Source organism: Salvelinus sp. IW2-2015, linkage group LG26 (assembly GCF_002910315.2).
Source record: "Salvelinus sp. IW2-2015 linkage group LG26, ASM291031v2, whole genome shotgun sequence".
NCBI lineage: Eukaryota > Metazoa > Chordata > Actinopteri > Salmoniformes > Salmonidae > Salvelinus > Salvelinus sp. IW2-2015.
The window spans coordinates 47,986,471-48,001,479 of record NC_036866.1 but is presented as its reverse complement, the minus strand read 5'-3'; the positions used below and the strand labels follow the sequence as shown (position 1 = coordinate 48,001,479).

The following is a 15,009-nucleotide window of genomic DNA, read 5'->3' as shown; positions in this document are numbered from 1 at the left end:
TGGGTCAGAGTGCAGTATTTACAGTTGAAGTCGGAAGTTTACATGCACCTTAGCCAAATACATTTAAACTCAGTTTTTCACAATTAGCTAGCTAGCTAACAAATGCTAACTAACTCCATTCCGTACAAATTTGCGCACCCGCAGCATTCAAATGAGGCTGTAATGAAACTAATGGGACTATAGCGACTGTGTTGGAATCAAAATCCGGGGTGTGAACAAAATTTTGATTCAGCGTTGATTGACATGGTAATAGACCAATATTATTCGAGAAAAGATGAAAAAACGGACCCCTCTGACGAAGTACGTTACATCATGACGTGTCACTACGTAACGTACGGCATGCATTTGCAACTCATTTTGTGCCGTACAGCCTCTTTCCACCAGCGGTAGCCCTTCTCTTGCAGATTAAAAACATGCTTTACCATATACATTATCATTATTCATGATTTTCGTCTTAATGACAATTAATATTATTACGGCTAATATTAAACAAATATTTCATGAGTAGGGTGCTAATTGCAATGTGGTCATCAATAACACAAACAATGAATCAATCAAAAATAAATTGCATAAGACTGTGATGTGCAGAATCTCAAAAAATAATACCACTGCAGCGAACCTCTGATCTGCATTTACAAATCAAATCAAATTTTATTGGTCACATACACATGGTTAGCAGATGTTAATGCGAGTGTAGCGAAATGCTTGTGCTTCTAGTTCCGACAATGCAGTAATAACTAATAAGTAATCTAACAAATTCACAACAACTACCTTATACAAACAAATGTAAAGGGATAAATAAGAATATGTACATATAAATATATGGATGAGCGATGGCCGTGCGGCATAGGCAAGATGCAGTAGATGGTATAGAATACAGTATATACATATGAGATGAGTAATGTAGGATATGTAAACATTAATAATGTGGCGTTATTTAAAGTGACTAGTGATACCTTAATTAAGTCCATATTGTAACGACGGGTGAGTGAAATGAGTGAGGAGTCAAATGCAGAGAGCGTAATGAACGGGAAAAAAACGCTTTTAATGTCCTTCAAAAACGTAACAGGTCCAAACATGGGTGAATGTCCAAAACACTGGCGCTAAACAAACCCCAAACCTTGTTACAAACACTGGACAGCGAAAAACCCAAAACAAGACACGATACATCACCAAACGTAACAACCAATAAGCCCGCACAAACACTAGCGGACAAAACAAACCTAAATAGCAACCATCCCAAAACCCCAACAAGGAACAGGTGAAAACAATTAGACAGACATAAACGAAAAGGAAAAAGGGATCGGTGGCAGCTAGTAGACCGGCGACGACGACCGCCGAGCGCCACCCGAACAGGAAGGGGAGCCACCTTCGGTGGTATTCGTGCCACATATATTTAAGTGGCCAGAGATTTGAGTCTGTATGTTGTTAGCAGCCTCTCTATGTTAGGGATGGCTGTTTAACAATCGGATGGCTTTGAGACAGAAGCTGTTTTTCTCTGTCCCAGCTTTGATGCACCTGTACTGACCTCACCTTCTGGACAGTACCGGGGTGAACAGGCAGATGATCTTTTTGGCCTTCCTGTGACGGGTGCTGTAGGTGTCCTGGAGGGCAAGTAGTTTGGCTGATGTGCTGTTGCGCCTTCTTCACCACGCTGTCTGTGTGGGTGGACAATTTCAGTTTGTCCGTGATGTGTACGCCGAGGAACTTAAAACTTTCCACCTTCTCCACTACTGTCCTGTCGAGGTGGATGGGGGCGTGCTCCTTCTGCTGTTTATTGAAGTTCACGATCATCTCCTTTGTTTTGTTGATGTTGAGTGAGAGATTATTTTCCTGACACCACATTCCGAGGGCCCTCACCTCCTCCCTGTAGGCCGTCTCAAATACACAAGCAAACCTGCTGACAGAGTTTATTTTTTTTCCTCACGTTTGCTGTGTTAACGTTTTGAAATACCTTTGCTGTGCCAACCTATTCATGAGTGCCGTGTGTTCAATAACTGAAGTGTGAAATCTCGTGTGCAATAGCGCATGTACTAAATTCTCACATGTGCTATCTATTAAACTCATTTGCACATGACATGCTCTAACCCAAAATGAGATGCGACATTCCTGCATGCCTCTTTTTCTGTTCAGGTGAATAAAATGAACGGGGACTCCCTAAAAGACCAAAGTGCACAGCCAGTTCGGTAACCCTTTACATCATGTCACCAAACTGTCACCAAACTGCTGATCTAATGATAACATAAAGGGGCTGTCAGCATGCCAATTGCGCACTCCCTCAAAACTTGAGACTGTGGCGTTGTGTTGTGTAACAAAATTGCACATGATTGGGTCTTTATTGTCTCCAGCACAAGGTGCACCTGTGTAATGATCATGCTGTTTTTCTTGATATGCCACATCTGTCAGGTGAATGGATTCTCTTTGTAAAGGAGAAATGCTCACTAATAGGGATGTAAACAAATGTGCACATAGAATTTCAGAGAAATAAGCTTTTTGTGTGAATGGAACATTTCGGGGATCTATAATTTCAGCTCATGAAAGATGGGACCAACACTTTACATTATATTTACATTTATATTTTTCTTCAGTCTAAATGTAAAAATGTAAACAAGACGTGTAGACTAACAATCAAATGTTAGTCTACATATATTAACACAATACTATTTACACAATGGATAATGATAACTTGGCTATAAACAAGGGTAAATAAAAAGTGGAGAAAAAAAAGTAGAAAAAGTGGAGAGAAAATACAAATCTGTGCAACTGCCTATGGCTTTAATTCCAGTGTGTCTACAATAATTGATATGTTGGATTCACGTGTCCATCTCACTTAAAGAATAGGATTGGGGAGGTTAATCAAGGATCTCTCTGTACTTTGCTCTGTTCATCTTTGCCTTGATCCTGACTAGTCTCCCAGTCCTTGCCGCTGAAAAACATCCCCACGGCATGATGCTGCCACCACCATGCTTCATCGTAGGGATGGTGCCAGGTTTCATCCAGATGTGACACTTGGCATTCAGGCCAAATAGTTCATTATTGGTTTCATCAGACCAGAGCATCTTGTTTCTCATGGTCTGAGAGTCTTTAGATTACTTTTGGCAAACTCCAAGCGAGCTTTCATGTGCCTTTTACTGAGGAGTGGCTTCTGTCTGGCCACTGTACCATAAAGGCCTGATTGGTGGGGTGCTGCAGAGATGGTTGTCTATCTGGAAGGTTCTCCCATCTCCACAGAGGAACTCTAGAGCTCTGTTAGAGTGACCATCGAGTTATTGGTTACCTCCCTGAACAAGGCCCTTCTCCCTCGATTTCTCAGTTTGGCCGGGCAGCCAGCTCTAGGCAGAGTCTTGGTGGTTCCAAACTTCTTCTATTTAAGAATGATGGAGGCCACTGTGTTCTTGGGGACCTTCAATGCGGCAGAAATGTTATGGTACACTTCCCCAGATCTGTGCCTTGACACAATCCTGCCTCGAAGCTCTGACATGAACTGTCACCTGTGGGTCCTTATATAGACAGGTGTGTGCCTTTCCAAATCATGTCCAATCAATTCAATTAACCCCAGGTGGACTCCAATCAAGTTGTAGAAACATCTCAAGGATGATCAATGGAAACATGATGCACCTGAGCTCAATTTCGAGTCTCATAGCAAAGGGTCTGACTACTTATGTAAATAAGGTATTTCTGTTTTTAATTTTTTATACATTTGCAAACATTTCTAAAAACCTGTTTTCGCTTTGTCATTATGGGGTATTGTGTAGATTGCCTGAGTTAAAAAATATATATTTTAGAATAAGGCTGTAATGTAACAAAATGTGGAAAAAGTCAAGGGGTCTGACTACTTTCCGAAGGCACTGTATAAAAATACAAACGCAACATGCAACAATTTCAAAGATTTTACTGAGTTACATTTCATTTAACTTCTTATGGCTGAAGGGGCAGTATTGAGTAGCTTGGATGAAAGGTGCACAGAGGTGCCCAGAGTAAACGGCCTAGTAGTTGCTAATATATAGTTGCTAATATATGCATATTATTATTAGTATTGGATAGAAAACACTCTGACGTTTCTAAAACTGTTTGAATTATGTCTGTGAGTATAACTCATATGGCAGGCAAAAACCTGAGAAGTTCCACTTCCTGTTTGGATATTTTCTGGGGTGCCAGATTTTCAACCAAGCTCTCATTGAAAATACAGAGAGATATGGATGGGTTTTCACTTCCTACGGCCCTAGACCACTGCGCCACCCGGGAGGCCCAATATGAACTTTATCAAACATGCATGTATTGTGTAACATGAAGTCCTATGAGTGTCATCTGATGAAGATAATCGAAGGTTAGTGATTCATTTTATCTCTATTTCTGTTTTTTTGTGAAAGATATCTTTCGCTGGAAAAATGGCTGTGCTTATTGTGGTTTTGTGGTGACCTAACATAATCGTTTGTAGTGCTTTCGCTGAAAAGCCTATTTGAAATTGGACACTTTGGTGGGATTAACAACAAGATTACCTTTAAAATGATATAAGACACATGAATGTCTGAGGAATTTTAATTATGAGATTTCTGTTTTTTTAATTTGGCGCCCTGCACTGTCACTAGCTGTTGTCATATCATCCCGGTGACGGGATTGCAGCCATAAGAAGTGTTAAGAAAACCAGTCAATCTGATTACTTTCCCAAAGCACTAAACAAAAATATAAACGCAACATGCAATAATTTCAAAGATTTTACTGAGTTATAGTTCATATAAGTAAATCAGTCAATTGAAATAAATAAATTAGGCCCTAGTCATGGATTTCAAATGACTGAGAATACAGATATGCATCTGTTGGTCACAGATACCTTAAAAGGTATGGGCGTGGATCAGAACCAGTCAGGACCTGTGTGAAATTGCTGGATATTGGCGGGAACTGGAACACGCTGTCGTACACGTCGATCCAGAGCATCGCAAACATGCTCAATGGGTGACATGTCTGGTGAGTATGCAGGCCTCTAAAACGGCATTGGATGCAGATTATGGTAGAGAAATTAACATTAAATTATCTGACAACAACTCTGGTGGACATTACTGCAGTCAGCATGCTAATTGCACACTCCCTCAAAACTTGAGACATATGTGGCATTGTGTTGTGTGACAAAATTGCAAATTTTAGAGTGACCATTTATTGTCCCTAGAACAAGGTGCACCTATGTAATGATCATGCTGTTTAATCAGCTTCTAGATACGCCACACTTGTGAGGTGAGATGGATTATCTTGGCAAAGGAGAAATGCTCACTAACAGGGATGGAAACACATTTCTGCTTAAAATTTGAGAGAAATAAGCTTTTTGTCAGTATGGAACATTTCTGGGATCTTTTATTTCAGCTCATGAAACATGGGACCAACAGTTTAATATAATGTAGTCTTCTGCACTAGATGGAGCCTTTGAGACCTATACTACAATGAGGTCAATCCATTTTAAACAGTCTACGGGCCTATCATTATATGGATACTTAATATTGAACACAGTCAATACATATTACCACTTTTTAAAGCACATTCACTCACATTCAGAAATTAAAATCCCACACCATGTCAAGAGTTTATTTGACAGTATTTTAGAATATCTTCCAGTAAACAATTATTAGATTTTTTTGCAAAATGTAATATATCCATAGTCACATTTCATAAAAATAGTTGTCCACTTCGGTGTCTGAAACTACAGTATCAATGGTACAGTTAACCATATTTTGTAGGAATTCAGCTGTACATGGTGGATAATACATGGTTAACACGACACAGGTATACTGAGCTTAATGAGGGATTCATGAACGTGCCATCCTTCACACAGATTTATCAATATTCATATTTTTTTTCTGTATACAAAATCACTCACAGCAGGCAGGCAGGGGAAAGCCTCCACGGACACAACGAGGGTTGAGCGATATTGTCCGCGTTCCTAGCTGACTTACATTGCAGACGAATGCCAGATCTCACAACCACTGGATAGGTGTTTAACATATCAGCTAACCACATCCTATGATATAGCAATCTGACGGCCGAATGCACAGTCGATGATGTGGCACACAACCATTGGTTGATGCATGTAGTCTACCTAGAACTCAACCAGTATCAATTTGTTCACCTTTGACTTTTTTGTTTTTAACCATAGAAATGATATGTTTATCGTCTGGACTGGAACACGGCACTAAGTCTAGTGAATCTGCATTGAGAGAAATCATTTCATAGAGGAATGAACACACGTTTTCGGAACAGCTGGCATCCGTGCCAGTATGAGCATCAGTAGGTTCATCCTCTCTGCAACAGATGCAACTTAACACTCAAAATTAAATTACTAATACCAAAGAAGAGATATATAGGTTCTGATTTTGTGAATTTCCAAACACCTATAAAGATGGTAGAAGCTCCCGACATTGGTCCTCAAATTACCCAGTGGCAGGATTGCACACCAAAAGAACACACACTCGTGTTTGGCCTCGTGTGGCTTTTCATGATAAAATAGCAACAGTCAACTTTGGGCAACAGGAATCAAAGTCTGCTCCAGGATGACATTTTTCCCTAGGTACGGATCAAAGATCATATTCCCCTCCCCAATCCTGGCATTAAACATTAGTGGGGGAAATGCTAAACTGACCAAGGAATCAGTGTCTAGGGGCCTCTCTCTAGGAAGGCCATTCACTTGGACCTTCATGCTACAGTACAGGCCAGGGCAATAGAGTTTAGATTAGAGATAGACCTTGAGATTAGAATTATGATTGAGAAAGAGATTGAGTAATATAAATTTGACCTGTTGGCACCAGAAGCTAAAAGACTGCAAATATGAGTGTAATTGTTTGGTGCCAACATAAATGTCTCTACACTTCTACGGCTAGCCTCTTCTACAGGCTACACATAATACCCATAGGAAAGCCCAAAATGCATTGTACTCAAACAATTCATTTAGGGACCCATAATATGATGAAAAAGCTAGTAGACTAAAGAAGTCAGACATTTTATGATTCTTCTGCATATGATTATTTCGCACTGTGAAGTTTCAAAATGTTTTCTGACGCTGTAGACCAAACAGAAACAGTAGGCTTACACCTTGGTACTAGCCACTGATGATGTGCTGTTTGATATGTGTACTGTACAGTACTGTATAATCTCTCACTCCAGTTCTGCATTTCAGCTCCCTCAAGCTGAAACAAAAGCTAAATCCAACATCTGCACCACACAGAATGCACTGCAACTGCCTCTGCAACGCAATGCTGCAAGGCAAACGGCGCGTTCCATTAGAAATGAATGTACTTCTGGTGTACCAAAATGCAATGACACCATCGCTGTGATCGAGGCGAACGGCACTCTGCCCCACCTCGTATCCCATGTAAAACCTCCGCTCCTCAACAAATCCTATGCCCCGAACCCCCACAGTGTTGTGGTTCATGATGCACAGTAAAAGGCATAGAAATGGAAAATATAGAATGGACAGCTAGAGTTCTCTGTTTCACGTGCTGCTGACACATACTGTACATACAGCATAGACCAGCTAAAAATGTCCATAGTTATAGAATCTACAGTGGCGACCCGTCATTCAGGACACCTGTTTTGAGCCCCACATTTGTAGAGAGGGGGGGCTTTCCTGTTGGCATTAATATGTGTCACATATCAGTTTGCAAACAATGTAAAAATAATATACATCATTGAGTTAATAAAGCCGCATACAAACATGGTCTCTTTTTTTGTTTTCTTGAGTAAGGCAACTCCAAAATGCAGCTGTTTCAGCCTAGCTCAGTGCTTTCTGTGGTGGGGCAAGCCAGCAGAAAATACGGAGCGATGTGCCGTGATTGGCTCAGTGTTCTGTCACTCATGGGGACACTACTTCACCTCCAAGTCTAAGGGTAGAATTAGAAAATTCTAGCCCCTTGGGTGCTGCCATAGAGTTACATTAGAAGTGCACATCCAAGAAGGCTCAAGGTCATTGGCCACAGATACAATGACGTCAAATCACGTTATATGTACAGTAGCTTTGATTGGACCGATCATGTCAACATCATACTTTCAAAATCTTAGCTAGCAGTCATCATCATGAATCAAGTCAACAATCTACTGGCAAATCCTTTTTAATCCTTGTCATATGAAGAGAAATAATGAAGAGAAATTATAGATAAAACATCGGCCATTGGACATAAACATTACACGACAAGTTGGAAATTGCAAAATCAACAATGAGTGGTTTGGAAGGAATCAGTGACAGTGGCTGTGTGGTCCCAAATCTGGGATTAAGTGGCTCTTTTCCAAGTTTAAAATGATAAACATTCAACATTGGCCATGTTGTCAATGAAGCATGATTTGTGCTGCCCTCAAAACAACTGTTAACTCTGAACTGAAAAAACTTGACTTCAGTGAGTTCAAGACATCTGGGAAGTCGGGAATAAACGAGCTCCGACTTGAAAAATACTTTTTGAACGGTCATCCAACTCGGTATTGTAAATCTGGCCTCTTTCTAGAGCTACGACCTGAAGATCAATGACGTCATCATGATTCAACCTTGTTTTTTTTGTTTTGAAAGCACCATAAATCCAGAAATTATCAGAGTTTGATGACAAAATTTGCCCACCAAGGACCACCACGCCACCTTCCTGTTCAAGTGAGCACAGCACAACAAGGCGAGTCCAAAAATGTATTGTATGCTGCTGCATACATTTTGTAATATGCCAGGGCGATATGTATACTGTAGCTAAGAAAGTAATACTAAGTGTATGTTGTGTAGTAAGATGTTAGTAGCTAATTAATGTCTTAATTGAAATTACGATAGACTCTTATCCGCTTGTCGTCCCCTTATGGCATAGTTTGTACATCTCAGTTGTCATTAGAAACCACATTTGTTTAAGCAAGTCAGCCATATCAGCTATGTTTTTTTAAAAGGCAGTAAATGAGTCTGAATGAACTGTTTCGCTGCCAGACAAGGCTCCGCTGATAACCAGGTGTAGCAGTGGTAAGATGTTGGGACTGCTGTTGGTACAGGTTTATGTAGGACCTAACTGCTTTGCTGGCATGCATCCCACTTCTTTTTTTTTGTTTTGCCCCACCAAGATTTGCATGCTAAACTCGCCACTGAGAATCTAGTCTATTTCTAGTAACATAACCAAGGGTTTTCCAAACTCGGTCAAAACCAACGCACTTATGGTTACACACACAACTGTAATATATCTTTCAGTTTTTAAGGTGGTGGGTTGTAATCATCTTAGAGAGAGAGAGAGAGCGAGGTAGAGAGAGAGAGAGAGGTAGAGAGGGGTAGAGAGAGAGAGAGAGAGAGAGGTAGAGAGAGGTAGAGAGAGAGAGAGAGAGCGGTAGAGAGAGAGAGAGATCCCTCTTGCATCTGATGGTGTGTGGTGTGTTGGATTTGGGAGCCTATGAAGAGCCAGCCCGTCCAACCTGGTCAGAAGTGGTCTGGTCCAGTGTATACCAGTAAACCAATCTCCACCGCCTCCGTTCAGACTCACACTCAGGTAGGAAGAGTCCCAGGGCCATAAGGCAGTGTTCGGAGCCTACGTGGGTGTGTGTGCACTCTCCCCACCAGGGGCGCCGGTGCTGCTGCTCTCCATCCTCTCCGCTGAGTTCCCTCAGAGCATTGGGGGACCGCAGCGTAGGCTGGGGCTCTTGGGGTCCCCCCTCCACCTACCCAGGCCCATGTGGGGTTTCCTGCTCCCGGACAGTGTACTTGGTTTGGGACCTGCCACCTGTAGCCCCTCTCGTGGAGCTGGGGTCTGGAGCCTGGGCTGCCGTACGCGGTGAGGCCTCTAGAGAGAGCTGGTGGGGGGAGTCTAGGGTGGAGGCTGGATGGGATGAGAGAGATGAGGTGGGCGGCTGCTGGGGGTCAAGGGTCACTTCCTGCAGGGCAGAGAGGGCTGGAGGAAGGGTATCCCAGGGGGAGGCACCGTCTACTGAGAGAGGATGACACCCAGTCAGAGATACACACTACAGGTTGATAAGCAGTGACACACACACAGACAGACAGACATAAGTATGCATGCACACACACACACACACACACACACACACACACACACACACACACACACAACACAACACCACACACACACACCACACACACCACACACACACACACACACACACACACACACACAGCTGTAAAGCTGACCCATAATAGTCTCCCTGAGTATAATTGTTTTCCCTATGGCCAAATAATTGCAGGATAAAGAAGAGGAATGATGTCAATCAAGACTGCAGCCTTGCTAGACCAAAATAAAATAGTATTATCTCTCTATAATCTCCTTATGTATCCACACAGCTGCACTGGCATCACCAGGACAGTCAGGACTATATACACTCAGTGGCCTGTTACTTATGTACACCCATCTAGTACCGGGTCGGACCCACCTTTGCCTCCAGAACATCCTGAATTATTCGGGGCATGGACGCGTTGGTAACAAGGGCCCTAACGTGTGCCAAGAAAACATTCCCCACACTATTACACCACCGCCACCAGCCTGTACCTTGACAGTAGGCAGGATGGGGCAATAGAGGCACGCACATGTTGATTTTGTCCACCCACACCAGATGCGATCAGGACACGCAGGTTGAAATATCAAAACAAACTCTGAAACCACCATATTAATTTGGGGACAGGTCGAAACACATGAAACATTCATGGACATTTAGCTAGCTTGCTGTTGCAAGCTAATTGGTTCTGGGATATAAACATTGGGTTGTTATTTTACCTGAAATGCACAAGGTCCTTTTTTCGTGGATCTTTGTAGAATTTTGACCAATTTTGAGTCAAACAAAATCGTGTGCTCTCTACTACGACAATTAATCCACAGATTAAAGGGGTGACTTAGTTTGTTTCTAGTAATCTCTCCTCCTTCAGTCTTCTTCTTCTGTGGACATTATATGGCTTTTGGCAACCAACTTTAAGGTGCATTACCACCACCAACTAGGCTGGAGTGTGGAGCTCAATTCAGCTTTCAATCAACCATGTGGGTATATGCTCCTAACAACCAATGAGGATATTGGAGAGGCGGGATATGCAACACGTCAAGCCATCTAAAATAGAACCAAGATAGAACCAAGTTCTAGTTTCACTTTACTGAGGGTGCACTTCATTGCATAATCTACTGTGGTGCAGGTCCTCTTCAGACCTGATTGCTTTTTCTACTGAGACCACCACAACCAAACACAAGCCAGATTGTCTCAGCACATAAACAGATATTACCATACACACGCACTGACACAGAGGCACGCAGCGATGCACATACACACATGTAGGATACACACACACACACCAGCATTCACACACAGGTAGGATACACGCCAGCACACACACACTTGCACTCATGCACTTACACACACACGCATTCACACAAACACACACACAAGCACAGATTTAAATGAGAGTAAGAATGGAGAGAAAGACATGCAGCTTTTCACGAACCGTGTCTTTAGAGTGGCCCATTAGGAAGAAATAGGGTGAGCTTAGCATATCACCTTTCATGCACATGGAGAGGTTGGAAGGTACCATTCCTAAGGGAAGTGGAGTAAAAGCCTATACCAATCATTAGAGTTAAAGCAAAGGGGTTAAAAAGACATTTGCACTCGTGTTATTTCACAAAGGACAGTTTGATAAGCAGAAAGCATCATCAGAAGCTTCTCAGATGTTGTTTCAATGTCGGGTTATGGAAGCAGATTGAATTAGCTGAAGCTTTTGTTGTGTCAGTTAAGGTGTCTTTCAGGTTCCACAGAGCAGTAGCAGTAAGAGTAGGTAACATTTCAGGTATTATCTGCTGTTTATAGCACACATCATGGTTGCAACATTTGCGGTGGTCTGCATTAGTGTGTGTGAGAGGGAAGCAGTGATTACACCTTGCATTAACATGTGGTTGTCACCATCCTTCAGGATGATCCGATCACTATCTGATCGAGATTAGTTGCGTATACACATGGTAATAAAATGTGTATCTTATTTGCCCACTGAGTCTGCATTGTAACCAGATACACTGGTCCCTCCTGTATGCAAATTATTTCTACCCGCCTTGGACCTCCCCTTATGACACAAGCTGTGTATATCGACAAAAAACAGCACACTTTTATGTTCAATAATTTTATCATTATAGCATACTTTGGTTATCCAACATTTTAAGACTGGGGATAATACTGTCCCGATAACCTCGACCTGTCCACAGTCGTACAAATGAATATTACATATTTAATATTCAAATGAATACTCATCCCTAAAAAAACTCACCAAACACACCAGCTGAGTATCTGAATGTGTTTACAAAATATAATTGATGCACAATACATTTACAAAAATGACACTTAGGGCCTGATGCACACAGTAAAAACACAAAGTAGGCTACAGCGTATCTCTGAATGTCACAACAGGTCTGAACAGGGGTGATCTTTACGCATGGGCGTTTACGCACACTGCCTTTATATTATTGTCATCTTGTCTTGTAAATAACCGTTGACCTTGCCATCTTGTGACGTTGATGTCGTCTTCACCTCTATTTTAATGCCACGCCAAACAAAGTTAGATAACGCTTATAGAAATAAAGATATTTTTGAACAGATATCGTCCTTGAATGACAGAAAAAGGGTTCTCCCATTCCCACGGCCAATGCCAGCGCAAAATCAAACAACTGAAAACATTGTACAGAAAAGCCAATGACTGTAATGGTGGGAACCTGAGAACCCAAAGGGTGACAGTCCTACCACCAGCCCACTGTTTATTCTGGACAGTGCTTTGGAGGATGAAGATACTAAGGGTAAGCTGCTTAGTGTTTCATATACTTTTTTTGGTCATGTCAATAGTCAAATTCAGTTTCTATATCAGATATGAACATAATACAGTGGCTTTTCTTTCGAAATTTTATAGAAGTCCATTCTGGCTAGAGCTAAAGGCAGGCTACAGGAGGAAAATTAGGCTTACACATTATACCTTGACATACACTTGTAATGCACTACTCTCTCTGCTGCGACTCCATCATGGTATGTCCCATGCATACCTAATACATTTGTAGTTCAGTTTAAACTCTGTAACGCTAGTAGCTATATCAGTCTATCAACCCTCGATGAGTGAAAGAAAGTGAATAATCACTAATCAATGATTTGGCGGAAACCAAACCACAGACCTTCTTCAGGAAGTCCATTTTTTTCCCTTTGGTAAAACTGTTTAGGCTCATACTTAATTAGAATCTGATGCCTGTAATATAATGCAATCCTTTTCAATTTTATTTCATTATATTATATTCTGTGAATCTTTGAGCATTTTCCAGACAAATCTCTAGCAATAAGTTGCAGAAGATGTCCAAACTGATAAAGTAAAGGCGTATAGTTTTCTGTAAGCATGAGCGAGGCCACTGTCCAATTTAATGTACAATACGTAGCACTCTTTAGGCTACTTTTATGTGGCATCAGTCCATGGTGTCATAAGGCACAAGGTTTCTAATGAAGACCATGATCTTAATTCTAGATGAATTGTAAAGTTACCGTTGTCCATAATTAGGCTACTACCTCAACTGGTCGGTGTGATTATTATTAATTTTTTTAGAGGGTGGAAACAACTGTGACGTTGGCCTAATCTATTTGCTTTCGTTGTCAGGATTTGTTTACACTTCAAGGTTATTTGTACAAGATGTGTCTTCGACTACCTCCTGAGGTGGTCATGAAGATTTAATCACAATCAGTTCAAAATGCATCTTTTGATTGTCTACACCCGTCGAAAAATGTGGGCAGAATCAGAATGTGGTCAAGATCAGGACAACGGACGCATGTTAGAACCAGGTATAAACGGGGCAAGAGAGAGAGAGAAAGAAACAGAGAGAGTGAATGAGCGATGATGAAATTAGACCCAACCAAATATTTAACAAAACGAATAGAAAATTACTTGACACATTGGAAAGAATTAACAAAATAACAGAGAAAACAAGAATGCTATTTGGCCCTAAACAGGGAGCAGACGGCGGCAGAATACCTGACCACTGTGACTGACCCAAAATTAAGGAAAGCTTTGAGCTTTAAGGAAAGCTCAGAGTACAGACTCTGTGAGCATAGTCTTGCTATTGAGAGAGGCCGCCGTAAGCAGACCTGGCTCTCAGGAGAAGACAGGCTATGTGCACACTGCCCACAAAATGAGGTGGAAACTGCACTTCCTAACCTCCTGCCAAATCTATGACTATATTAGAGACACATATGTGACTCATTTGAGGAAACTAGACATATGTCGCCAGAGCCATGGAGATAGCAATTTCTAACACAGCTTTTTTTTTTTTTTTTGAAAAGGTGTCGCTCTTCACTTTCTGGAGGACAGAGTTTTGAAATCGGTGGAACGCACGGTGGAGTTAGAATATGATAGCTAAGGAGATGGAGGAAATTCTGCCTTTTGATTGCAAATATGCAGACGGAGTTGAAAAAAGAACACACAGAAGGCTATTGCATAAAACACCTGTCTCCGGATTACATCTTCAAACTAAGGCAACCATGGCATCCATGACAGAGAGGGAAAAGCGTCCATCCATGTATATGGACGGGTAAGATAGTCTATCTAGCTACATTTTCAGATATTACACAGTTCTAGTTTAGTCAGAAAGTTGTTTTCATTTCAAGTTAAAGCGTACTGTTTGATAGCTAACCAACGTTAGCTGGCTGGCTTGCTAGCTAACGTTACGTGTATGATCTGTGTACTAATGTTTTTCGTATCTCAGAGTCATTTGCATTGCTAGTTATAGCCTAATGTTAGCTAGCTCGCTAACATTTAACCTGGTTGGTTAGCTACCTGCAGATTCATGCAGGGTAGTAATGTTATGAGTTGGGATTATGGTTCATTGTTTAGCAAGCTAGCTATATGTCTCAACAAAGACTCCACTATGCAAGTAACCCTTTCAATAGAATGTTCATGTTGTCACTGCGACAGCTGTTGATAGACGTAGCTGGTAAATTCCCTCTGGCTATCTACTCTGATTTCAGAGCACCCGTCTGAGTGTGCCAGAGCGCAGAATAACGGACGAATTTACGGAC

General features: G+C 41.5%; 1 protein-coding gene across 7 annotated transcripts in view; it reads right to left on the bottom strand.

Annotated features, from left to right (window-relative positions):
- Nucleotides 1-9,410: 9,410 nt before the first annotated feature.
- LOC111952472 (membrane-associated guanylate kinase, WW and PDZ domain-containing protein 2) overlaps nt 9,411-15,009 on the bottom strand; it is a 289,912-nt gene continuing 284,313 nt past the window's right edge. For 4 of the 7 annotated variants that reach the window (XM_023971160.3, XM_023971163.2, XM_023971162.2 and 1 more), the window contains exon 22: nt 9,411-9,914. In XM_023971160.3, coding sequence (XP_023826928.1) covers nt 9,649-9,914 — 266 coding nt within the window. In that variant the 3' untranslated portion in view covers nt 9,411-9,648. Of the gene's footprint in view, nt 9,915-11,425; nt 11,515-15,009 lie in introns of all 7 variants that reach the window. The other 3 variants (XM_023971164.2, XM_023971168.2, XM_023971166.2) reach the window with 2 other exon arrangements.